General features: G+C 40.6%; 1 protein-coding gene across 7 annotated transcripts in view; it reads left to right on the top strand.

Moving 5' to 3' along the window:
- mcc (MCC regulator of WNT signaling pathway) overlaps window positions 1-27,597 on the top strand; it is a 355,742-nt gene that overhangs the window by 74,193 nt on the left and 253,952 nt on the right. For all 7 annotated transcript variants that reach the window (XM_053485491.1, XM_053485493.1, XM_053485497.1 and 4 more), the window contains one exon: window positions 3,748-3,911. In XM_053485491.1, coding sequence (XP_053341466.1) covers window positions 3,748-3,911 — 164 coding nt within the window. The remainder of the gene's footprint in view (window positions 1-3,747; window positions 3,912-27,597) is intronic.

Genomic DNA, 27,597 nt, shown 5'->3' with positions numbered 1-27,597 from the left:
TTTTTTTATGTATTTATTTTTTTGGGCTGTGGAACGAATAATTTTAATTTTCATTATTTCTTATGGGGAAATGTGCTTTAATTTACGAGTGTTTTGGAATACAAGTCCACTTCCGGAAGGAATTATGCTCGTAATCCGAGGTTCCACTGTATATGAAAGAAGTTGATGAGATTGGATTTGTTAATTGAAATTAGATTCATGGATTAATCAATCACAGTTTGAGCTCACTCTCCCTAGAAGGTCCCAAAGTCTGGCCTCGATCTGTTTGTGTGTGTGCGCGTGTGTACTGTATGTGTGTGTGTGTGTTTGAAAAAGAAAGAATAAGAAGAAATGAACTGTCTTACTCAATTCCCATTTTACATTGACGACAGTATTGCTAAGATTGAGTGTCAAAACCTAGACCTAGAGCACCCCATGCTCAACCTTACTCGAACAGATGGGGGTTTACACTATAATTTGTGTTTTATATTTTGCATATACACAATTCACTAGGTTAAATGAAGACATATAACACTTTTAACATTACAGTAGTCTATTTTAATAAACGTAAAGTGTATAAAAAATTTAAATTCTAAAAAATACTAAAACAAATAGACTTGTGCACTCCATGCTCAACCTTACTTAAACTGATGGGGGTTTGCACTGTATTTTGTGTTTTATATTTTGCACATACTGTACACAGTTCACAAGGTTAAATGAAGATGTATAACACTTTTAACATTACAGTAGGATAAAAGTCGGCTTGGGAAAATACAGTTTTTTAGCCTTCAAATGTGTCTATTTTAATAAATATAAAGTATATGACAAATTAAAATGTCTCCTGTTTTTTTGTCAATGTAGGGTGCTGTGTGTACATTAATAAGGAAAACAAATGAACTTGAATGATTTTAGCAAATGGCTGCAATATAACAAAGAGCGAAGTTGTTAATATACAAATATTTCAGATTTGCTGAAGTAATTAAAGTCAACTGAACATGACAATGCTTGGGTTTTTCTATTTAAAAAAAAATGTAAGGACAATTATGTTAATGTAAATTTTTCGACTGGAGTTGACAACGTTTTTTAAGTAACTATGAACACCAAAAGGGGAGAAAGTTGTAGTTGTCTGATATAAAACTGCGACCTCACTGTGAGCATTCAGTTATGTAAATTTTTTTGATGATGGCCTTAATGAAATTAAGGATATATACAGTACTGTGCAAAAGTTTTAGGCATCAAGTTCAAGTTCAAGTAGGCTTTATTGTCATTACAACCATATACAGTTAGTACACAGTGAAACGAAACAACATTCCTCCAGGACCAATTTACAACATAAATTAACAGAAACACTAAACTAGCGTACTAAGAGGCCTAGTTAGCTGGCTAGCAGAGACAGAACAGAAAGACCATAAATTACAACATAAATGAACAAAAACTTACTAGCTAAGTATAACTACAGGTTTTTATAGACAACATAAAGTGCACGTGCAAATGTGCAAACAAGAGCAACAACAACAAAGTGACAGTGCGCAACCACGACATAACAAAACATAAAATATGGTGTTGAGGTAGTGGGTAAACATAAACATTCCTTAACACAGCAGCAAGAATTGAGGAATTAGTGCAAAAAGTAGTCCAGTAACGATCATTGTGCAACGAATTTACAGGTTGGTGTGTACGATAATTTGGTGGTGTAGGTCAGTGTGTCTGCACTTGTGTTGATTAGTCAGTCCAGTCCCATTATTTTGAGGTAGTTGAGTCAAGCTGAGTGATAATGTTTGTGTGTGTGTGTGTGTGTGTGTGTTTGTGTTTATCAGTCCAGTCCCTTTTTGTTAAGGAGACGGATGGCTTGTGGAAAAAAGCTGTTGCACAGTCTGGATGTGTGTGCCCAAATGCTTCGGTACCTTTTTCCAGATGGCAGGAGTGTGAAGTGTGTGTGAGAGGGATGTGTCCGATCAGCCACAATGCTGGTGGCTTTGTGGATGCAGCGTGTGGTGTAGATGTCTTCAATAGAGGGGAGAGAGACCCCGATGATCTTCTCCGCTGTCCTCACTATCCGCTGTAAGGTCTTGTGGTCCGATATGGCACAATTCCCAAACCAGACAGTGATGCAGCCGCTCAGGATGCTCTCGATAGTTCCTCTATAAAAGGTGGTCAGGATCGGTGGTGGAAGCTGGGCCTTCCTCAGGCTTCTCAGAAAGAAGAGACGCTGTTGGGCTTTCTTGTGTAGGGAGCTGGTGTTGAGGGAACAGCTGAGGTCCTTCTCTAGGTAGACCCCCAGGAATTTGGTGCTTTCGACAATTCCCACAGAGGAGCCGTTGATGCTCAGCGGAGAATGGTCGCCTCGTGTCCTCCTAAAGTCAACAACCATCTCCTTTGTCTTGTCAACATTTAGAGACAGGTTGTTGTCTTTAGCCTCTGCACTTCCTCTCTGTACGCTCACTTGTCGTTCTTGCTAATGAGACCCACCACGGTCGTGTCATCAGCGAACCTAATGATGTGGTTCGAACTGTGTGTTGCTACACAGTCGTGAGTCAGCAGTGTGAACAGCAGGGGACTGAGCACACAGCCTTGTGGGGCCCCAGTGCTCAGTGTGGTGGTGCTGGAGGTGCAGTTTGCGATCCATACTGACTGAGGCCTACCGGTCAGAAAGTCCAGGATCCAGTTGCAGAGGGAGGTGTTCAGGCCCAACAGGTTCAGCTTCCCAATCAGTTGTTGGGGAATGATAGTGTTGAATGCTGAGCTAATATCTATGTACAGCATTCGAACATGTGTGTCCTTCTTGTCCAAGTGTGAGCGGAGTTTACACAAACATCCCCGGCGCATATCGGGCAGAGCCCCGCCCCCACCTCGGCTACTCAGACCACATCTCTGTTATGCTAATTCCAGCATACAGACCACTCGTCAGGCGTTCAAAACCGGTTCTAAAGCAGGTGAAAACCTGGCTAGCAGGAGCCATCTCTGCTCTTCAGGACTGTTTCGAGAGCACTGACTGGAACATGTTTAGGGAGGCTGCAACTTACAGCGACTTCACTGATTTGGAGGAGTACACGCATATTATATGCTGCACCAATTTTCGCCCCGCCCACGCCACAATATGTTTATTACATATTACTGAGCACGCTGGAGAATATAAGTTCTTCTGGTAACTGTCACACTCACTCCTTTCTATATATATATATATATATATATATATATATATCAATGCAGCTGATCAGATGAGCAGTGCTCACTTCTGATTGCTGCTACGTGCAGTCCAAAACACATTAACAATATAGCTTCTTACATAACTATCTATATATAGTGTGTATATATATATATATATATATATATATATATATATATATATATATATATATATATAACTATCTATATCTATATGTCATAAAATATTATTTTTATATTTATATTATATTATTATTATATAATAAGTTACAGTACATTTGTTGATACTTATATGAATTTGTTACTTATATGAATGTGTTTTTTGTTGCTTTAGTCCAAGTGTGTATGAGCAAGGTATAAGTATTATCATTAACTCTCCTGTCCGCTAGTCCACCCTCATCTCATAAGCAAAATTTTTATAAAGCAAGCAGGTACAGCATGATTTCTGCCCCAGTTATGCTTGTTGGCGTTCCCATATTTTAACAACTATGTTCAACAATGACTCTACTTTACAAAAAGGGGCAATGAGATTAACATTTGTTGTGTGTGTAACTTTTTATTAAGGTGTTAAATCGTCTAAGCCATGTCCTTTTTTCTTGTTAGATAACTGCAGTGAACTAAATTTGGAGTTGCAACGGGTGCTGAGGGGCTTAGAGAGTGTGGTATGTGGCCACAAGAAGATTGTCTACAACCTTTCAGTGGCTGAGGTTGATGGACACATTGAGCAGCTCGCCGCAGACAGCCAGCACTGTGAATTTGCCATTAAGGTACAGCAGAACTCTGTACCTTACAAAATTATTATTTTAATACAGTTTAATACCTTACAGTACTTATTTTTTTCTCTATAAATAGTCAGAGTTGTAATATATGGTTGTAGTTGCTAAACTGGTGAATTAGGATTATTGGAATTTATTTTGGTGTTTGTTATTAACACCTTTTGGTTTATTTTGGAGGCACACATATACATATAATGTAGCACTAAATCTGACTTTAATTTACAGCCAAATAAAAAAGAAATATAACAAATAATGTAATAAAAAAAATACAGTGGAACCTTGGATTGCGAGCATATTTCATTCTGGAAGCATGTTTGTACATCAAAACACTCGTAAACCAAAGTAAATATTGAAATTACTTTTATTATTCATTCCACAACCCCCCAAAAATTAAATATATAAAAATAATTAATACAAAATTATTAAGTAAAAATAAAACAAATAAACCTGCGCTTTACCTTTGAAAAAGTAAAATGAAATCCAGACAGATAAGTGTTTCTGTGTTAAAAACCTGGTCTGATCTTTAAGATTTTTATTTCTTTTCTGTCTCCCCTCGTATCCCGTGTTGTTTACATGTTTATATAAGCACATGGCATTTGTTTTGATCCTTTCCATGTGCCCGTGTCTTTGTGACATCACCACCATCCCTCCCACTTCCTCTTTATTGTTCTATCAAGATGATTTCACTTACCTGTTACCCTTGTTCTCTTTGTAATCACTCACCCTATTTATTCCCTCCTGTCTGTTGTCCTGTGTCAGATCGTTGTTCCATGTCGCCAGCAGTCTGCCCGTTTCGTGTCCTGTCCAGCTCGGTATATGTTGTTCCTTAGTTTCGCTCCGAACCAGTATTCTCAGTTTTGTTTTATTTCACCTTTTTTCTCCTCCCTCCTCTCTCTCGGTTTTTTGTCACTTGGATCTAGACTGGGTCCTGTTTTTTCTTAGTTTGCGCCGTTCTGCAATTTCCCGTCCTCAAGCCTGCCTGCCCTTGCTTTTCTTCGCAGACCGTGCAGTTCAGTGGACTTCGGCCCCATTGCCCCCTGCTGTTTGCCGAGGAAACTACAACCGTGTCTCATAGTCAAGGCCTTTCTCCTCTCCGGAGTAGTTTTTGTTGTGTGTGTGTTTTTTTTTTTTTTTTTTGAGACATTGGCGCTCCTGTGTATTTGCCTAGGTAGAACAGTTAACAGTTTTGTTTTTGGCCTTTCGTTTTTAGTTTTTTGCCTGAATTAAGGCACCTCTCCAACAAATAATAAAAAACAGAACATTGATGGAGACCTGCATTTGTGTCCGTTCTGATTCCTGACATTCTGTTAGTTTGTTAGATAGGTTAAAGATCCATTTTCTTTTTCTCACTCAGCCTGCACTGTTTGTGTGTGTGCGCACGCGCATCATTAGACATCATGCCCCTCCCTCCTCCTCTCGTCTTTATACACACACAAAGTGCGAGTTGCCTTTGAAAAGAATCAAGACAGAGCCTTGTTTCCGTAAGAGTGTGTGTGTGTGTTTGAAGATGAGAGTTAGAGTAGGAAGAGGGGAGGGGCACAGTGTCTAATGACGGACGCACACACGCACGCACACACACACAAAGTGCAGGCTAAGAGAGAGAGAAAGAGAGAGAGAGAAAAAATGGATCTTCAACCCCTCTAATGACACTTGCTTTTGCTTTACATGCACACACAGGTGTCCTATAATAAACAGTCCAGCGCATGAAAGGACGACGTTTACACAAACACAAAATTAAAAGATGCTTTACATGCATGCGCGGTCACAGTGTTATAGTAAACGGTATACATAAGCACAGATGTTGTTTATACAAGTAAGAGACGCGCACTAAGACCGAGCAGTGGAGATGATTACCCACAATTCCGCAGCTTGCGCGCGAGAAAAACCATTGGCTCAGTTGTGATCACGTGACGCTCGGTGTCAAAACGAAAAGCGCATGCCAAGACTTTTTTGTTTTTCAAGTTAAAATTTATTAAAAATTTTCACTTGTCTTGCGGAACGCTCACAAACCAGGTTACTCACAATCCGAGGTTTCACTGCAGAGTAGTCCAAAAGGGTATAAGCTGAAGCTACAGCTTATTATGTTCATATTCTGAGACATTGGCATTAATCATCAAAACATAAGTGTTAATCTCTTTATGCAAATTGATTTCTTAATATGATATTTACAGTACCTTATTCTAAAATGCTTTGAATTATGTATTTTTTATATTTATTTACCAATTTATTGTTTTAATAAAACTTGATAATTATAATTATAATAATAACTTTGGCACATTTTTAATAACCTTTTAATGACTGTTTAATAAACTAACCCCTCTGAAAGAAATCTTTTTTTAAATGTAACTAACCCCTCTAAAAGAAATCTATTTGGTTAAATAATTAATGAATTTGCTGGGTCCCTATAGCAAGGATAAATTCAGTCTGAGTTTTTTTTATACAAATTGTATATTATTTTTGTATGCATTTCACCATACCTTTTCACAAAAAAACTTGCATTAAATTATATATGGTGTAAGAGCTGTCAGAGACATAAAGACATTAGGCACAAAGGTACATATTTTAATATGTAATAAAGTAAATGAAAGACATGGAATTAGGAAAATAATGAAAAGAAATAACATGAAAAAAAGTGTAGGGTGTGTTTGAGTGTGGGTCAGGAGCAATGGCCTAGCATGATGGCACAAGGCCATCATGTGACAGCAGCACGCCGAAGCTGTGGCCATAGAAGTGGAAGCAGTAAACGCAGGTGCGCTGACAAAAAGTGTATGTTAAAGGCAAACGGGGCAATCACATTTAGACAGCAGGGGTGACGATCCTAAATTTTAGACTGAAGAAGATTTCTTTGAAAGACAAATTCAGACAAATGTTGTGTATGTTTTTCACCATACTTATGCACAATAATTCATGTTCAGACCAACAGACATGAGGCAAGATGTGCATATTCCCTCCGTGCTCCTGTAAACCCTTATGCTGTGCTCGTTGTGTTCATTTATTTAAACCTTTGATCTTGTATTTGCTGTGTCTGTCCTGCAGGCCACATTTACCTGAGCTCATACCACTGATTTTTGTAGGGAAAATAGCATTATATAGATATTATTTTAACTATAACAAATATTTAAATGAAACCGATTGTTCTATTGATCACAGATTACTTTACTGAAATGTTTATCAAAGTCATTTTTAAAACCAGTTAAATTTCCTCATCTGTGGCACAAAATAACATCTTTTGTGTTCCTGGTTAAAACTGACTGGTAGGATTTGTTAACTGAAAACAAAAGCTCAAATATGCACAGGGAAAATTAAACTATATCACAAAAGTAATGCTTAAAATAAAGACTGTATGAACACATTTACAATTTTTTCATGTAGCTCTAAGATCTAAGACTTGTGTAATCCCAATATTTCTCAGTTTTGACCTCTCATGAGTATGTTGGGTAATATATTGAGGTTGTTGCATGTTCTTTACAAATGTATACACCAAATCTGTGGTACACAAAGCTTGTTTTTTTATCTGCTTTCTTTTTTGCCTTCTCCTGCTTTGGGTCATGGATTGCTGCTGTTGCTTGCATGTCTCTCACTAATGCAGGAGAGGATGGGGTTTGTGGAAGGTGTCAGCACCCTTGAATGATTCTTTACGGAACAGTCACCACTTTTAGTTTTTGATCTCCTTCCAGCATGAATTGATCTTCCTGCAAAAGCCACATTATGGGCCGATACATTAATAATATTAAAAAGTCTGTGGGGAAAAGTTGAAAACAGAAAAACATTCAATATGGCATATCGCGTTGGCCCTGTAATTATCCTGATAACATTTTCACTTGGAAGCTGACCTCTTCTCTGGTGGGGATGACATCCAGGAAAAATAAATGGCCAAAAGGATACTTCAGCTGGGTCTTGTTTCTCATCACTGTCAGAATCTTCCTTCTCTGGGTTGTATCGTGTCATCTTCAACCTCTAATACTTCCTCCTCTAAAGCCTCCTCACTATCAACCTGGCTTTTCTCCTCCTGATCAATGTTATTGTCAAAAATGAATTCCAGAGCTTCACGAGCAGTATATCTTTTGGCCATCGTGCTGACACAGACAAAATTTTAAGGCCTCATAAAAGGTTTATATTCCAGAGCTGCATCAATTTGAAACAATTTTTTTTTTTTTTTTTTTTTTTAACAGGTGTGGTTCCCGTGGGGTAAAACTTATATTGACGATAGGTTTCTGTGACTGTTGACATGTAAGCTAAAAAGGGGGCATAAAGTGCCGTTGTGTATTTTGTGTGTGCGCACACTCTAAGAAATTATTCTGTGGCCATGTAAATTTAACAGTAATAAAAAGGTTGTTACCTTAATACAATCTGTAAAAATCACTTGCATTCAATTAAATTTAATTTGTATCGCGCTTTTAACAATTGTCATTGTCATAACGGGTAGAATGTAAATGTGTATGAATCAAAATAATCAGATAGTCCCTGATGAGCAAGCCGAATGTGACAGTGGCAAGGAAAAACTCCCTGAGATGGTAAACGGGCAGGAAGAAACCTTGAGAGGAACCAGACTCAACAGGGAACCAATCCTTATTTTGGTGAAACAGAAAGGAGAAATTGATCTGCATTCATTCTGTGTGTTAGGTGGCAGTTGATGTTAATATGAAGTCCAGGTAGTTATTGGAGACTCAGGTAGACTTGTAGGATGTTCCAGTCCTGAACTATCGAACTGTCAAGTCCTCAGAAAAACGGCTGCCAAAAGCAGTCGAGGCCAGAACTGTCTTTTAGGTAGAGTGAAATCGTCACTAGACACCAGACGCATCCCAAAGAGACACACGGGGCATCCATGTAACAAGATCTCCAACCAGAAGTGGGGCACCAGGATGGGTCATACAGGTTTGGAGGGCAGAGGGAGTCTGGATCTCTAACAGCTCAGGAACAACATGTGTAGCTCGACAGAGAGAGGGAAAGAGAGAGAGAGGGGGAAAGAGGGAAGAGAGAGAGAGGGGAGAGAGAGAGCAGAAGAGGGAAGAGCAGACGAGGAGAGATAACAGTTAGGTATGGTCACAGTCACATAATGTATAATAAGAATATATATTTACTGTAGACTGAAAGCAGAGACTGCGGCAGGGCTAACTATGATTGCATAACTAAAAGGGAGAGCCAGAAGAAAACACAGACATGAGGGCTCCCTAAGATGTAAAGCAAACAATCACCTCACCGTCAACAAACCTGAGTGATCAATGAGAGTAGGGAAGACGGCATCTAAACATACCAGTTCTCCTAATACTCTACGTCCATGAGTCCCCCAGATCTGCTCTTTTACCCAAGACAAATCTGTTTATAAAAATGCTTGATTAAATAAATAGGTTTTTAGCCTGGACTTAAACACTGAGACTGTGTCCGAGTCCCAAACACTATTTGGAAGGCTATAACTTTGGGGCTCAGCCCCTAGCTGTAGTTTTCATACCGTACTGACAAGCAGCCTCCATCTTTTGATCGAAGTAGGCGTGTCGGATCGTAAAGACCATTTAATCCTTTATACAGTGGTGTTTAAAATAATAGCAGTGTGTTAAAAAAGTGAGTAAAGCTTCATATTCATATATTAACTTTTAATTTAAATCACAAAATTGCATTGCACACCCTGTACATTCTATTCTGAATCACAACATAAAGAAAAATGTGCTAAATGTATCAAATTAAAATTTTATTTGTCACATACAGTCAATACAGTACAATATGTAGTAAAATGCTTATACGAATGCCTGTGACCATAATTTTTTTTAAACAAAAGACAAGAAATAAGAAAGAAATAGGAAAATAAGCAATAAATAAATAAATAGTATAACTATAAGAAGTTAGACGAAAATATATATATTTTTTAAATATATAAGCAATATAAAACTTTTCTGTACAAGACAAAAATTTTAAATTCAAATAAAAAGTGGAACGAATGAAGAATGTCCAGAAGTGTGCAAATGAGCATCGTGTGTGCAAATGTGCAATGTGTGCAAATATGCTATGTCCATGGTTGTCCAGTCTACAGTGTATTGGGGTGTGTGCATAGATGAAAACGGAATTCAGCTCCAAACAACTAAACTCCGACTCAGGTACGATATCATGTGTAATATTCAGCTTGTTCAGTGTGTAGAGTGCAGGATGTTTAGACATTCTTCCTCCGTCATTAGTGGTAATTTAACTTGTAATAGGTGTGAGATATCAGCCTTAGAGGAGCGCATCCAGACTTTAGAGAGTGTGAAAGCAGCGTTATTCCCGTAGCGGACAGTCTGGGTGCCTCAGGCAGAGATAACCAGCCCCCGACTCCAGCATTAAAGCCCTCACAGTGGGCTACTGAGTGGGTGACGACTCGGCGCCATTGTCGTTCAGCCAAAGCTAACGCTAAGGCTAGCCCACCGGAGCACACCTCTTCTGCGCTTCATGTGTCCAACAGGTGTTCTCTCCTCAGTGATGCACCCACTGAGAAACCTGAAAGAGCTCTGGTTATAGGAGACTCTATACTGAGACATGTGAAATTAGCCAGGCCTTTAGGGACGCCAGCGGCAGTGGTTAGGTGTATCCCGGGAGCCAGAGCACTGGACATAGCAGGTAATCTTAGGGCTCTAGGACAGCACAGGTTTTTCAAGATAGTGATACATGCTGGAGCTAACGATATACGCCTTCGTCAGTCAGAGGTTAGTAAGAGTAACTTTATAGAGGTGTTTAAATTAGCGAAGGCGACGTCCGATGGAGTAGTATGCTCTGGTCCCATCCCAATGAGACGTGGTGACATAGCTTACTGCAGGTTATGGTCGCTAAACCGCTGGATGTCCAGGTGGTGCTCCGAAAACAATGTGGGCTTCATTGATAATTGGAAGACCTTTGAGGGCAAAACTGGCCTGTTATAGCGGGATGGTGTCCATCCCACTCGGGAAGGTGCTGCTCTCATTTCTTGCAGTATAGCTCATAGTCTCAGAAGAAGCCTAGTTAATCGGTGACAAATCAGAGCCCAGGCCAGGGAACAGACAGACGGGCTAAACCAACCGTCTGCTAGCTGCATAGAGTCGTCACTCAGGGTTTATCATATTGAGACTGTGTCTGTTTCACAAGCTAAACACAAATTTAGAAGGACTCAGAAAGTCTGTTTTAGTTATTTAATTAACATAAAAACCACAAACTCAGATCATACTGAATGCGCAGCTGGCACCTCTGATCTGAAGCTAGGACTGTTAAATATTAGATCTCTCACATCTTAAGCAGTTATAGTTAATGAAATTATCACGGATCAGGAGTTTGATATACTCTGTTTAACAGAAACCTGGATTAAACAGGACGAGTATGTAGCTCTAAATGAAGCTAGTCCTTCTGGATACAGCTACATACACCAGCCTCGGTTAACTGGTAGAGGAGGAGGCGTCGCAATTATTTACAATGATAATTTAACTATTTTACAAAAACACGGACACAAATTTAATTCATTTGAAATTCTTTATAGTAGCCTAAGTGTATTTAACTATATTAAGCTCAGTCCATTCCACTAATTGTCATTTACAGACCTCCAGGGCCATACTCTGAATTTTTTAGTGAATTTGCAGATTTCCTTTCAAACCTAGTCGTTTCTGTTCTGACAAAGTGTTAATTGCTGGAGATTTTAATATTCATTTTGAGAATCCAGAAGACCCTCTGAAAACAGGCATTTATGTCCATACTGGACTCGGTAGGAGTAAATCAGTGTGTAGTAGGACCCACTCATAAAGCAGGTCATACTTTAGATTTAATAATATTATTCGGATTAAGTATAAGAAATTCATTCACAATTCTACTATCTGAAGTTATCTCAGATCACTATCTTGTCTCAATTCAAGTGTGTCACAGTAATAATGTACGCACAGCGCCGCGCTACCGTATGAAACGTACATTCACATCAACTACCAAACAGAGTTTTATCAGTAATCTCCCAGAGTTCCCAACTTCGATGGAATCACCGTCTGACCCCACAGAACTCGATCAGGCAACTGAATATTTAGAGTCGACATTTCGCTATACCTTAGATAATGTATCTTTAGTTAAAAGAAAAATTATTAGCGATAAGAAACTTGCTCCCTGGTATAACGATCACACACACACTTTAAACCAGACCGCTCGAAAATTAGAAAACATAAATGGCGTCAAACTAAATTGTTAGTATTTCAAATAGTATGGAAGGAGAGCATCCTGAACTATAAAAAAGCTCTTAGTGTAGCTAGATCAACATATTTCTCCACTCTTATAGAAAATAACAAAAATAATCCTAGATTTTTATTTAATGCTGTAGCTAAATTAACCAGAAATAAGACCACTGCAGAAATCTCCACAACAACATCATGCAATAGTGAGGACTTCATGAACTTTTTTATTAATACAATTGTAAATATTAGGCATAAAACTGAGGTTTTGAAACCGAACAATGTAATTGATGCAGATGTTAATCTAGCCATGTCAGATTAGAACCTAGAATACTTTACTCCCCTCGAAGAGATGAACTAATTTCACTCATCTCTTCTGCAAATTCATCAACCTGTATATTAGATCCTGTACCGACACATTTTCTTAAACAGATAGTACCAGCAATAACAGAACCCCTGTTGAGAATAATTAATTCTTCACTCAGCATTGGTTATGTTCCAAAATCTTTTAAATTATCAGTTATCAAAACAAGAATTAAGAAACCTGACCTCGACCCCTGTCAGCTGTCCAATTACAGGCCAATATCAAACCTCCCCTTTATCTCTAAGATTCTGGAAAAGATAGTAGCGGAGCAGCTATGCTCATATCTACATAGAAATGGCATACATGAACTGTATCAGTCAGGATTTAGGCTTCATCACTCAAACACAGTCTCAGTTTTTAAGTCTAGGCTAAAAAAAAACTATTTAAAAAAAAAAAAATTATTTAGCCAAGCATTTTTATAAATAGATTTGCCTTAGGTAAAGAAGCAGATCTGGGGGACTCATGGATGTAGAGTATTATGGTGAACTGGTATGTTTAGATGCTGTCTTCCTTACTTTCATGTTTGCTGACGGTGAGGTGATTGTTTGCTTTACATCTCAGGAAGCCCTCATGTTTGTGTTTCCTTCTGGCTCTCCCTTTTAGTTGTGTCATAGTTAGTCCTGCCGGAGTCTCTGCTTGCACTCTACAGTTAATATACATTCACATTATACATTGTGTGACTGTGACCATACCTAACTGCCATCTCTTCTCTTCTTCTCTTTCTCCCCCTCTTTCTCTTTCCTCTTTCCCCCTGTCTCCCCCTTTCACTCTTTCTCTCTCTTTGTCGAGCTACACAGTCGTTCCTGAGCTGCCAGTGATCCGGACTCCCTCTGCCCTCCGGACCTGTCTGACCCATCCTGGTGCCCCGCTTCTGGTTGATCTCGTCACATGGATGCCCCGTGTGTCTCTTTGAGATGCGTCTGGTTTCTGGAGATGATTCTCTCTACCTAGAAGATGGTTCTGGCCTTGACTGGTGTTGGCAACTGTTTCTCAAGGGACTTGATAGTTCGATAGTTCAGGACTGGAACTTCCTACAAGTCTACCTGGGTCTTCAATAACCACCTGGACTCCATATTAACATCAATCAACATCAGTTATTATAGCTGAACTCCCTGCCACCTAACACACTGTATAAATGCAGATCATTTACTGCTTTCTGTTTCACCCAAATGAGGATGGGTTCCCTGTTGAGTCTGGTTCCTTTCAAGGTTTCTTCCTATTACCATCTCAGGGTTTTTTTCCTTGCCACTGTTGCCCTTGGCTTGCTTACCAGGGACAAACTGACCATTTTAATTCATACAAATTCACATTTCATACAAACTTAAATAATTCTTTTGATTGTGTAAAGCTGCTTTTGCGGCAATGGCAATTGCTAAAAGCGCTATACAAATAAAATTGAATTGAATGAATTGAATAATGTCCATGAGTGACCATTTCTGTGCAATGTTGCAAAAACACGGACATGATTAGTCCTATGTGTTAATCTGGTTGAAAAACCGTATTGCCTGCGGGAAGAAGCTCCTTCTCAGTCTCTCTGTGTTGGCCTTCAGGGAGCGGAATCGCTTCCCAGACCGCAACAGAGAGAACAGTTTATTGTTGGGATGGCTGAGGTCCTTCACGATCTTCCTGGCCTTGGTCCAGCACCGCTTGCTGTAGATCGAGTGCAGGTCTGGGAGCTCGGTGCGGATGATGCGCTCAGCTGATCGCACCACCCTCTGTAGAGCTCGTCTGTCCTGCATGGTGCTGTTTTCAAACCTGGTCGTGATGTTTCCCGTCAGGATGCTGACTATGGTACAGGAGTAAAAATTCCTGAGCACCTTCGAGGGCAGTCTAAAGTCTCTCAAGCGTCTGAGGTGGTAGAAACACTGCCGGGCCTTTTTTCACCACGGTGTTGATGTGACAAGACCATGACAGGTCCTGCGTGATGTGAACACCGAGGTTTGGAAGCTGTCCACTCCACTGGGCTCCTGTTGATAATGGGGGTCTGGTAGTTCCTCTCCTGCTTTGTACTAAAGTCCACTATCAGCTCCTTTGTCTTGCTGACGTTCAGGAGGAGATTGTTCCTCTGGCACCAGTTCCCCGGGTTTCCAATCTCCTCTAGGTAGGCCGACTCATCATTTTTGGTGATCAGGCCCACCACGACAGTGTCGTCAGCAAACTTGATGATGGCGTTGCAGTTGGTAGTGGCCACGCAGTCGTGGGTGTACAAAGAGTACAGCAGGGGGCTGTACACAACCCCGGGGGGCTCCAGTGCTGAGAGTGAGTGAGTCTGCCTGTGGTCTGGGCCAGGGGTAGCTCAGTGGTTAGGGCATTGGACTACGGTTCGGAAGATCCCAGGTTCAAACCCCACAACCACCAAGTTGCCACTGTTGGGCCCTTGAGCAAGGCCCTTAACCCTTAACTGCTCAGATGTGTAATGAGATAAAAAAAAAAAATAAAAAAATGTAAGTCGCTCTGGATAAGAGCGTCTGCCAAATGCCTAAATGTAAATGTAAATGTAAATGTTTGCCAGTCAGAAAATTGGAGATCCACTGACACATTGATGAGCTGAGTCTCAGGTGCTCCAGCTTGGTGGTGAGTGTGGAGGAAATTATGGTATTAAGTGCAGAGCTGTAGTCGATGAAGAGCATTTTAACATAATTCCCTTTCCTAGTGTCCAGGTGAGTAAGTGATGTGTGGAGGAGATGAGAGATTGCATCGTCTGTGGAACGGTTCTGGCGGAACACAAACTGTAGTGGGTCAAGTGTGTCCGGTAGTGAAGAAATGATGTGAAAGAAATGACCAGGCGTTCAAAGCACTTTATCACTACTGAGGTGAGGGCTACAGGGCGATAGTCATTGAGAGAAGCAGGATGAGGTTTCTTCGGAACAGGAACAATGATGGCCTCTTTGAAGCATGTGGGGATCACCGACTGAGATAAAGAAATGTTGAATATCTCAGTGAACACAGGTGCTAGCTGGTCTGCGCAGACTCTGAAAATACGACCTAAGATGCGGTCTGGTCCTGCTGCTTTCCTGGGGTTTACTCTCTTGAAGGCTCTCCTCGCGTCATGCTCGGAGATGAACGCGTTTCCGGTGCTGGCAGTGTCTTCCTGTCTGCAGCCGTTAGCGCCGCTAGCATTAGCATCACTAGCGTCTTTAGCTGCAGCCTCAAAGCGAGCATAGAAAGTGTTCAGCTCGTCTGCCACGTCCGCGTTCGTCATACCGGTTGTTGGTGTTTTATAGTCCGTTATTGTCCTTAATCCCCGCCACAGGCTCCTAGAGTCACTCTGTTGGAGTTGTGACTCTAGTTTTCTCCCATAGCACTGCTTCGCCTCTTTCACCGCCTTCCAGACGCTGTATGACGCAGCCTTGTACGGTTCCATGTCCCCCGACGCAAGTCCCATGTTGTAGGCAGCGGTGCGAGATCTCAGAGCGTCGCAGATGGTTTTATCCACCCACGGCTTCTGGTTGGGAAACGTCCTAATAGTCTTTTTCTCCATGGTATCATTCGCTAGTTTCCCGATGAATCCCACAACCGCTTCCGTAAACACGCTGCCATCATCATCGAAGCTGTTTCGGAACATGTCCCAGTCTGCGTCATCGAGTGCGTCCTGTAACGCGGCCACCGATTGGTCCGTCCAGCGCGGTTCACCCTCTGAACCGGAACCTTCTGTTTCAGCCTTTGTTTGTATTTTGGCATGAAAAAGATGGCGGCCTGGTCGATATACCAAACGGAGGGCGAGATTGAGCCTTGTAGCAGTCCTTGACTGTAGTGTAACAGTGGTCCAGTGTCTTTCACCCCTGGTGGGGCAAGTGATATGTTGATGAAAGTTCGGTGCTGCATGTTTGAGGTTGGCACTGTTAAAGTCCCCCGCCACAATAAGCGCAGCTTACCGATGCTGTGTTTGGTGCTGTGTGAGTGCCTCATGCAGCTCGCATAAGGCAGTGTCCGTGTCTGCTTGTGGTGGAATATAAACGGCGCTGATTATGGCCGATGTGAACTCCCGAGGTAAATAAAAGGACGACACATGATGGACAGTAGTTCCAGGTTTGGTGTGCAGGAGCGTGTGAGAAAAACAATCGTGACAGCCGTCGAGACGATTAATACAAATCCCCCAAAATGATTATTTTATGGCACATTTATTTTGCAGGGGGGTATATGAAAAAAATATATAGGCTAATTTATATATTTTTTCTCCTATACAAATTTTTTTTATATTGCTTACTTTATAATTAAATTCATTTGTTATAATTTGTCATTTGTGAACCATAAACCTATGCATTTATGTTGTAATATATTATTTGAAAGAGATTATGTGTGTGTGGGGGGGGCAATCCATGGCAGGGGGGGCATTTTAAACCATAACACAGTAGCGTACTGTATGTAGTGAGCATAATAACGTCAATGGATACATTTGTTACATGGACCACAAAAAAGCAGGTGATTCAGCACTATCAGCCTAATCAACCAAAAATCCAGCCAAAACATGATGAAGCCTACTGTATGTTGCGTTTGAATTCATGGTGGGGATGGTGGGGGCAGAGGAGAGACCCGTGTGTGTTTTGTGTCTTAAACCGCTGGCAGCAGACAGCATGAGACAAAGTAGGAAGACACTTATCGACAACACACCCCAGTCACGTTAATAAGCCACTTAACTTCTTTGAAAGAAAGCTCTAGATAAGTGACGAAGTAAGCCTGTTATAACAAATGCACGTGTATTTTATCTGTTTTGAACTTGGTGTTATTTGATCTTACTGTCTAGAAATTGAAACTTACGTCTAGAAATTGATTTTTCAATAAATAGTAAACTTGGCTGTTTTGGTTATCATTTTGTTGAAAAGTGGGGCTTGAAAATTCGCCCACCCCCTTAAGTGGGGAATGACAAAAAATGTTTGAGAACCACTGGTCTAGATAATAATGAGATGAATAGTAACTAAAGCTATGAAATATAAAGATTTAGTAAATGTACATGTACATGTCATGTAATATGAAATTTAAATATTAAAGTAAGATATGTTACATATATTGTGATATGTAAGTAAAAGAAACATATTTTATTACGTGTTTGGAAGCACGCGTGTACAGCACGTGTACTGTTTCTTATAACACACGTGTGTGCGTGCAAGTAAGGCAAAATAAATTCTCAATACAGAGGTTAAAAATCTATTTTCTTCCACACGCGCGCACAGAAATAAGGGCAAGAGACACACACTTTGCTCTCCGAAGAAACTCTATCGCAAATCTTTTTAGACGGTAAGGTGCTGGGTCATTTGTTTTTTTTTGTTTTACTTTACAGCAGTGATTCTGTTAGTTTGCGCTCACACGAGTGTTATTAGTGGTGTTTATTGCTTTTTTTTTTAGATAAAACAGTGTAGCGGGAGAGAGATGTTGATTTTTGACCTCTGTTTACGGAAGTGTAGTCCAGTACGGGAGATGCATTGTGGGTAATGCAGTCCGGTGTGTGTGAACGCGAATGTGAGAATTTAGTTAGGATATTGAGCCTGAGTTTTGTTCTTCAGTAGTTTTTTAGTTGGATTTAAGTGCAGGATCCACCTGAAAGTTTGTAATATAACCTGACAATGCAGAAAATAAAAGAACAGGCATCGACCAGTTTGTCCATCTCATCATTACACGAGCATGAATTAACGGGCTGTTACGCTGTCGCGAGCAACATAAAAAAAAGCGGAGAAGCTTTAATAATTTAGAACAGAACAACAGTCTTTCCATTAATGTGTGTGAGTGTGTTTAAACGAGAGAAGAAAGTTTTAATGTGTAAGATGAGGAAAGGGAGACAGGAGAGGCTGAAAGCAAGAGTCTCCACTTACTCTAGCCTCACACACGCGCACACACACATACACAGCGCCTGCATGCACAAAGGGAAACGCTTATCTGCCGGAATTTATTTGTAACTTTTTTGAAAGGTAACATGCAGGGTAGTTTGTTTTATTTTTACTTATTATATTGTATTAATTATTTTTTGTTTTTAATTTTTTTGGGCTGTAGAACAAATAACTTAAGTTTCCATTATTTATTATGGGAAAATAAAATTTGGTTTACGAGTGTTCTGGAATACGAGCCCACTTCCGGAACGAATTATGCTCATAATCCAAGGTTCCACTGTGGTCCAAAAAGCATGTATTTGAATGGAAGTACTATTTTACCAGTCTGATAGACTTTATAGTAACAGTCACACTTGTACTTCCGTGTATACTATAACTCAATTTTTAGGTGCCAGCTTATGGGGGGCAGTGTAAGCTCTGCACATTTGTCGCATCATAAAAAGGAATTTTGATCATTATCGAGTGAAGCATGGTACTGTTGGTCAAACATATTCATTGTCCTGTCTTCATTTAGACTGCCGATGCTTCTTTAAGTCCTGAGAAGTCTGCACACACATTTGTATGGATCCCACAGTTTGCAGGAAACTGAGTGTGAAGGTGTGCAATCTTTCAGGTGTAAAATGTGACTTATTCGATTCTAAAACAAAAGTCTACTTTCCACATATAAACGGTATAATACTTGAGGCAGAAGTATTGTTTGTGAGACTGTTTACCAATAAGATTAATTTGGCTCATTGTTTATGTTCTTGTTACATGTCATTTGCAAAGTAAACCAGATTGAGTTTAGACTTTGTCTTGTCAAATTTGGCAAATTAATGTTTAATAAAAATGGTAATGTGTGTATTACACACATTTTCTTTCAGTTGCATTTTCTTCTATTCGTGGAATGTACTTGTATCTCCCTCTCTTGTTAAATTAAAGAGCATTTTTCTTTAATTAACATTTCTTTCGACCACTCTGGAGCACGATGCACTCTACGAGTACGTAGGGCTTGAGGAAGAGAAATTGCCATTTAAGGTGTTTGACATGCTACAGGAGGTATGAAGGAGTCTTCTGCTACAGAAGTTGTAGCAGGTGTGTTGACACAGGATGCAGCCGAAGCCAGATGCCTAGCATTCCTAACTTAGGAGGTATATTGCTGAGCCTCTTTGAGCAACAACCTTAAGAGGCTGTGTAAACTTGCACTGTCCTTTCTTGATGATCCCAGGCTTTCTAACACGCACAAATGTTCCAACTTTTATCTTTGGAGGTGTTGCACTGCGTCGTCGATCTGTATACTCTTTCAGTTTGTTTTGTGACTGTTGAATGATTTGTTTTAAATTCTTTTTATTCTTTGGGGTCACGCCTAGAAGACCACTCACATGTAGTTTCCTAATTTGTCAGCCATGCACAAGTTCGGCAGTTGACAGTTTTGTCACAGCATGTGGAGTTGCTCTGTATGTATGCAAAAACTTTGTCACAAAAGCTTTCCACTTTTTACCTGCAATGCTAGCAGTCTGTAAACAGTCTTTGAACACTCTGTTAAAACGTTCAATCTCTTTTTCCCAAGCGGTCGTTGGAGTAGGCACAGGACAGAGTGGAGTAGTGTGTAGTAGCAGTTTTATCGTGCTGGAGGCAGGTAGCACAAGATTTGATGGCATCTTCCACTTGACAGTCCATGCCAGGTCACCAATATAAGTCTCTCAGTCTCTGCTTTGTACGCATTATTCCTTGATGTGTGGCATGAGCCAGTTGTATAAACTTTGGTTGTACATTTACATTTAGGCATTTGGCAGACGCTCTTATCCAGAGCGACTTACATTTTTATCTCATTACACATCTGAGCAGTTGAGGGTTAAGGGCCTTGCTCAAGGGCCCAACAGTGGCAACTTGGTGGTTGTGGGGTTTGAACCTGGGACCTTCCGAACCGTAGTCCAGTGCCTTAACCACTGAGCTACCCCTGGCCCCGGGGTTGTAATGTTTCTGGAATGATCGCTCCTCCACAGTAACAGCTGCAAACTCAGCAGACAGCACTGCAACTATCTCAGGTTCTTGCTCCTGGCTATAATCGGTGACTGGAAGCAGAAGTCTGGACAAACAATCAGCTGTCACATTGTCTTGTCCAGGTTTGTACTTCATGCTGTAGTTAAAACACAGCAGACGTGCAGACCATCATGCGATTCTCATGCCTGCGCGTCCAAGGCCCCCGAAAGCAGAGAGAACAAGGGACTGTGATCAGTACAAAGAGTAAAGTGTCGGCCCCAGAGGTAGGTACGCCACTTTTCTGTTGCCCAAACACATGCCAAGGCTTTTTTTCTGTTGTGGAGTACTTCCTTCTACAATCTGACAATGTTCTTGATGCAAAAGCAACAGTTGTTTTACGTAATGCCATGATGCTGGGTACCAAGCACTGCACCAATGCCATAATCTGAAGTAACTGTTGTTGGTAAAGAAGGATCAAACAATGCAAGTGCTGGGCTAGCAGTGATTAGATGTTTCAAACGATCAAAATACTTCTGTGCTCCCTTTGTCCAGGAAAAGCTAGTAGACTTTTTGAGCACTGCATGGAGAGGTTCCACCAATGTTGCATAATTGGGAATGAATTTGGAATACCATCCAACAAGTCCAAGGAAAGAACGCAAGGACTGTGCATCATGAGGAGAAGGCGCTTGCTTGGATGTAAGCCTAAAGCAGAATTAATATGGCCCAAAAATGGCAGCCCCCATTTTCCTGAAATGGCACATTTCTACATTAAGCCTTTAAACCACTGTCTTGCAACCGCTGTAGTACCAATTTAAGTCACTTCTCGTGTACCTCTGGATTATCACCATAGACAATGATATCATCTAAATAACACTGTACACCATCCTGACCTGCCACAATCTGAGACATCATCCTTTGAAATGCACTAGGTGCTGAGGCCAGCCCATAAAGGGACCCTTGTAAAATGGTACAATCCGTCATGTGTCTGTCAGGTCTCTACTATCCTCATGCAAAGTCACTTGGTGGTATGCATGCTGGAGATCTATTGTAGAAAACATAGAAGCACTATGCAGTTCTGTAAAAAACTTCCTCAATGTGTGGCAATGGGTGACTGTCGATGATTACAGCTTTGTTTGGCTCTCTTAAATCAACACAAACTCGAATTCCCCCAGATTTCTTTTGAATGACAACTACTGGTGACATCCAAGGAGAGAAGTCTCCTTTTTTTATCCCGTCAGATTCCAGTCTCTTTAACTTTTGCGAGACTGAATCTCTCACTGCAAATGGCAGCCTACGCAGTTTCTGCTGAACCGGTGGCACATCTAAACGCACCTTTATTTTATGTACGAAGCTAACAGCCAAACCCAAAGGCTTAGTGAAATTTACAGCAGCTTGGCTGTTTTCTGTAGAAGATGCAACAGATCCATTCCTTATGTCAAAATGCAAAGCAGTGAAGAGACCCATACCAAGTAATGGTGTTCCGCCAGATACAATGTAGAATGGAGCCTGCACACAGTGACACTTAAAGGTAATATCAAGGGACAAGCACCCTAAAACTGGAGTAGTCTTTTTCAAATATGTCACTAAATTAACATTAGGTGCATTAAGTGAAGTATCTGTAAAGTGCTGGCGGTACAGGTTCTCTGGGAGAATAGAGACAGCTGATTCAGTGTCTACAAGTAGTTCAGTGTCAACTGATTTATCACTCTCTGTGTGCAAGGAAACAGTGCATGTAATATATTGTTTCTGTCTTATTAGCAAAGGCGTATCAATGCTTAAGAATGTTAACTCAGGCACAGTAACTTCTTGTACATTGCAGGTGAGAGCTGAACTACGACAGACTCTTGCAAAATGTCCAAATTAACTCACTGTCTGCATTTTGATTGTTTAGTGGGACACTTAGGGTAATTTGCTAAGTGAGATGTAGTGCCACAACGGATGTAGTGCCACAACGGAAGCATGTTTTTGCATCCATTTACCTCTGTGAGTCATGTGATGGCATCTGACGAGAAGCTGTGGACTTACGTGGTACACCGCTGACGCCACCGCTGTTTTGTTCCTTCACGTGAACCAGTATGCGCCACTTTAACTGAAGTTCCAGTCCGCTCCATAGCTTTAGCCTCTGCTACTGCAGACTCAATTTGTCCCGTGATAGTAATCGCTTTTTGCAGAGTAAGGTTCGTTTCTAACAGCAGTCGTTCCCGTATACTGTACATGATATACATTCTCTACAATTTGGTCTCTAATCATATCGTGCGCAAGTGCGCCAAAGTCACAGTTCACAAGCAGTTCACGAAGAGCAGCAACATACTGCACGATAGGTTCACCGAGTCTCTGAACACGTTGGCAAAATTTATACCTGTACCTAACCAATGAATTAGCAAAGCACGCTTTCTCTTCTCCGAAATTTCTACTTCAGACAACGCTGTCACGTTGTTATCAAACATACGAATTAATGAATTAAACTGTATGGTCGGCTCACCAGGAGTTTCCAAAAAAGCAGTAGGAGGTTAGAGGGCTAGAAGAGCCATCCTCATCGCCAATATGTTGTGTATTTGTAATAATGACTCTGTACTCGGGTAGTAATTTACAACAGTTTTCTTTTTACTCGCATCGCACATGTATACATCTTCTTGTTCTTCACATCACCTTGTAACAGCGACACCTGCTGATACGTATGTATTTCAAAACACCACAAGTAGGTACCCGATCGGAATGGCTATTACCGCCGCGATCACTGCCACGGCAATACGACAGCGTCCAAAATAAATCAGTTGCATTTTAAAGTCCTTCGTAAAATGCCCGCCAGGTGGTGCAAAGTGACATTTTCACTTGTTGCAGTTTTAAAATACAATTTAGTCATAAAAAAATGTTGTATCAAAGAAATACAATAATGATGGTAATTTCCACATGAGTACTTTATGCAACAAACATAAAAAATCTGAAACAGAGCTATTGATATTTACTGTATAATAATGAGTCAAAAAAATACATTGGTTAAATGTTGTTTAGATCAAGTTTACTAGCTGACAATTTTATTTGTACAAAGTAAAAAGTGTTATATAGCATATCTCTGTATCTGTTTATTGTTATTTAATTTCTGGGTAATTTCGGGTACTTTAAAAACATTGTTGGGTTGCCCATGTTGGATCATAGGAGATTTAGTGGGTCATTTATAAATGAACCAACAATTGGTTTATTAATTATTCTCTCGTTTCTCCAAATGGCAGCCTGCAAAATGTTCGAAATATTTCTGTTATTGTGTCACAGGTGTAGTTTTAAGAGTTGTTTAGGCAAGAATGCGTGCATATACAGATTAAAACCTCAAGCAGTTAATAAATATAACACCTACAGTAGTTGATCAATTGGAATGGTTATTACCGTCGCGCTCACCGCCGCGTAAAAACGTCAGCGGCCAAAATAAATCAGTTGCATTTCAAAGTCATTTGTAAAATGGCCGCCAGGTGGCGCAAAGTGACATTTTCACTCGTTGCCGTAAATACAACAGTGACCGTTATACAGCATATCTCTGTATCGGTTTATTGTTATTTAATTTCTGGATTATTTAAGGTACTTTAAACACATTGTTGGGTTGCTCATGTTGGCTCATATGAGATGTACTTTACAAATGAACACCTGGTTGGGTTATTTTGACCTAACAACTGGTTTATTCATTATTCTTTCCTTTCTCCAAATATCAGCCTGCAGAATGTTTGAAATATTACTGTTTATTGTGTTACAGGTGTAGTTTTAAGAGTTGTTTAGGCAGGAATGCGTGTGTATACAGCTCAAAACCTCCATCAGTTATTAAAGATAGCGGCTATTTAGAAAACATGCCCAGTGATTTTTGAGCTTCAGGAAATCTCCCGGCGCTCTGCGCACAACACCGGGCCAACTCATGTCGGAAAGAATTTATAAACGGTTTCCAAACATGGGCTATTGTTTTTTTACTTATAATATTTGTTAATTTAATTTAAATGAGGTTTGGGCTCAGGACTTCGACTCGGCATCGTGATTCTCCTCTTTAATTTACTCCATAGTTTTAATCAGCGCTCAGCCGCATGCATGGAGTTTTCCAGAGCGCACCGGCAGAAGTAGACTAATGATTATAAATGCGTCGGGAAAACAGCAAGCAGACTGACTCTGACCATTTTAAAAAACGTTTGCGTTCATTTTCTGACGCGCTCAAGTTCACCAAAAACAATACAGAACAGCGCAGCTTACAACACTTACAAAATCACAACGTTTTTTCGTTATTGTGAGTGCGCTTAAATAAAAGTTGAGTCTTATAAAGGCATGTAGTCTTATATAGTTTTATTATATAGTTTTTGCACATTAATCTGACACAGTTTTTTCAGCCTGTCACGGCGTGCGCCCAAATCAATATCGCTCCTCGCTCACTAGTTAGGCGACCTCCCCTTCAGACATGCGAAGCAGCGGGACCGCAAAATTACACATGACTGGTGAGCTATCGTTGCTATCGTTGCCCGGGCTTGCACCACGCGCTATAAAATACTCGGGGTTTGTTGGGCTACAGTGGATTTTACTACGTGCAACAACGCGGAAGTGCGGCATGCAAGCAGGGCAAATGGAACGCGCCCCAGGGACTTCAAAGGAGCGAGAGGTGGGAGGGGGGCGGTACGGCCATCCGCGGAGAGCAGAGTCAGCGCGAGCAGACGGATGGCCATTGCACTCACACAGCATAGTAAATCCACTGTAACCCAACAAACCCCAATCATCACCAGCCGTGCCTTATTCCGTCATGTCATGTGGGCATTATAAGCTTTGTATTGAAAACTTCTAACTAAAAAGTGGCAGCTGGCACGCCTAAAAATAGACGCAGGTTATTTTTTTAATAGTCTAAATAAAAACCCTCCGATTAAATTTCCTATCTAACCAGCGCTCAACCGCACGCATAGTTTTCCCGAGCGCGAGGAATTTTTTTGTGCTAAATAATGTTTATGCAGTATAAGAATTCCTATTAATCCTGGGTTGTTCTTTTAGTGTCACTATAGTGCTTTACAATGCCAGACAACATTCAAATACAAATTATTCACCCTCCCCAGGTGTGAATCGGCTGTTCTCACCTATACATTCAGAGGAACTGAAATGCACTTCTCCCCACTTTAAAAACCTCTTGAATCTGAGGCTCTTCTGGAGACTTTCAGTGATTTCAATTTGTGTAATTTTAATCTCCTGGATTCTAGATTCTAAAGTTGACATTGTTACCTTTTTTAATCATTGGAATGGAAGAACTTGTTATTTTCCTTATGATAGCATTAACTGCATTGTTTTTAATCAGTCTATACACCATAATATTCTTTGGTATTTATTTATTTATTTATTTTTTAACGGGTATGGGGGCTATCTTGGTTCATTAATCTCCGTGCCTGGTTTAGGTTTAGTATTCAGTGCGCATCTGTTATATTACAACTATCATAACACTCAAATACCTTTTATTGGGGGTTAAGTGACTGATGTGCCTAACATTTTTCAGCTGAGCCTTTGTTTCACTGAAAACGACCGCGACCCCCCTCTCTCTCTCTCACACACACACACAGAGCCGACCAAATAATTCGCACGTCCCTCCCCCAAACAGCACAGACATTTACTTTCTATCCATTTACTTACACCTGAACTGAGTTGTTTGAGTAACATGGGTCGAACCCGTTACAAATCATAACAGTCTACTGCATTTCATTCTTATAATAATGCAAAAACACAAGCGGGGCTGAAAGACCGACATCTGCTGACGCAGTAGAACGTCCTAACACTGTTTTAATTTTATGGTCATTTATTTCAGTTAATAAATCTACTATAAATTTAAAGAACACAAGAAATAAGATACAAATCCATACACGCTTTTTTTCTAATTACAAGTGATAAAATCAAAAGGCTCACTGTGTTAACATTTATTGTGCTTAAATTTGATCCTAATAAGATTTGATTTAATTTGAATTTTAGAACAGTGGCAGCTGGAACACCTAAAACAGATGCAGGATTATTTTTTTATAATCTAAATAAAAATGCTTTTTTAAACGTGGGCTATTGTTATTTACATGCAATATTTGTTAATTTAATTTAAATGGGGTTTGGTCTCCGGAATGTTGAGCATCAGGATCCTCTTCTTTACTTTCCTACGTAGAATCAGCGCTTAATCGCACGCATTAAGTTTTGTAAATTCGTTTAATGTTTAATAGTAAATAATGACCCCCGTTGCGCTGTACCACCGCTCGGAAAACCTTATGAAATACAAGTTTAGGACAATTATGATGATCTGCCACGGCGTGCGCGTGTGATGGGTGTACGCCCAAATCTACTATAACTACTCGCTCACTCCGTAGGCTTCCTGAATAGGCGGCAAAGGGACGGGGCCGCCTATTTGTGCCAGCTGGCAATAATTAACGTTAATATGATCTCGGGCTTGCTCCGCATTATAAAAGCAAGGCGCGGAGGTTTGTCTGAGGTCTGGGAAGTACGTGATGTAATGGAGAATATAAAAAAAAAGCATGTCAGTGGGGAGATGTGACGCGGCCCAGGGACTTTAAACAAGAACACTAGAATTCCGCCCTTTGATCTCCGCGCTGAGGACAGCGCGAGAAAGAGCTGCGCGAGCTCCCGCGGCATCTTCACTCCTGCACCGTGCCCGCCCCCGCAGCCCCGCTGCCGAAGAGGAAAAGTGTGGTTAGGTTTTTGCGTCAGCGAGGACTCGCACCGGCCATCGACAGCGGGAGAAGCGCCGTCACGAGGGAGCGTGCAGGAGCGCTGCCTCCGCGTGCTTAGTTCTGCCACTCGCACCAACACTTAGCATCAGCTGTGTGCCCGCATGCCAGTGTGGCACAGCCCCCGGAACTGCACATGCACAACCTTTATCCCATTCTTTCCTTTCTCCCTCCTTCAACACTTTCCTTCCCCATTTTGCCTAAATAAATTACCCTTTTCCCGTAAGACCTCGCCTAGTGTCCGTGCTTTATGGTGCCGCCCGTGCAACATGGGTCGAACCCGTTTACAGATCATAACAGTCTACTGCATTTCATTCTTATAATAACGCACAGACACAAGCGGGGCTGAATGACCAACATCAGCTGACGCAGTAGAACGTCCTGACAATGTTATAATTTTTATGGTCATTTATTTTAGTTAATAAATCTACTATAAATTTAAAGAACACAAGATATAAGACGACACAAAACCCTACACGCGTCTTTTCTAATTACACGTGATAAAATTTAAAGGCTCACTGTGTTAACATTTATTTTGTTTAAATTTGATCCTAATAAGATTTAATTTAAATTCTACATTTGTATCGTCATTTTAGTTCTGTGATTATAAATTTGTTTAACTACAATGTTTTACTTGATTTTATCCGCTACTACGTGCAGTTCTAA

This window comes from Clarias gariepinus, chromosome 24, assembly GCF_024256425.1.
Source record: "Clarias gariepinus isolate MV-2021 ecotype Netherlands chromosome 24, CGAR_prim_01v2, whole genome shotgun sequence".
NCBI classification, from domain to species: Eukaryota; Metazoa; Chordata; class Actinopteri; order Siluriformes; family Clariidae; genus Clarias; species Clarias gariepinus.
The sequence above is the reverse complement of the archived record's forward strand: the minus strand, read 5'-3'. Positions and strand labels throughout refer to the sequence as shown.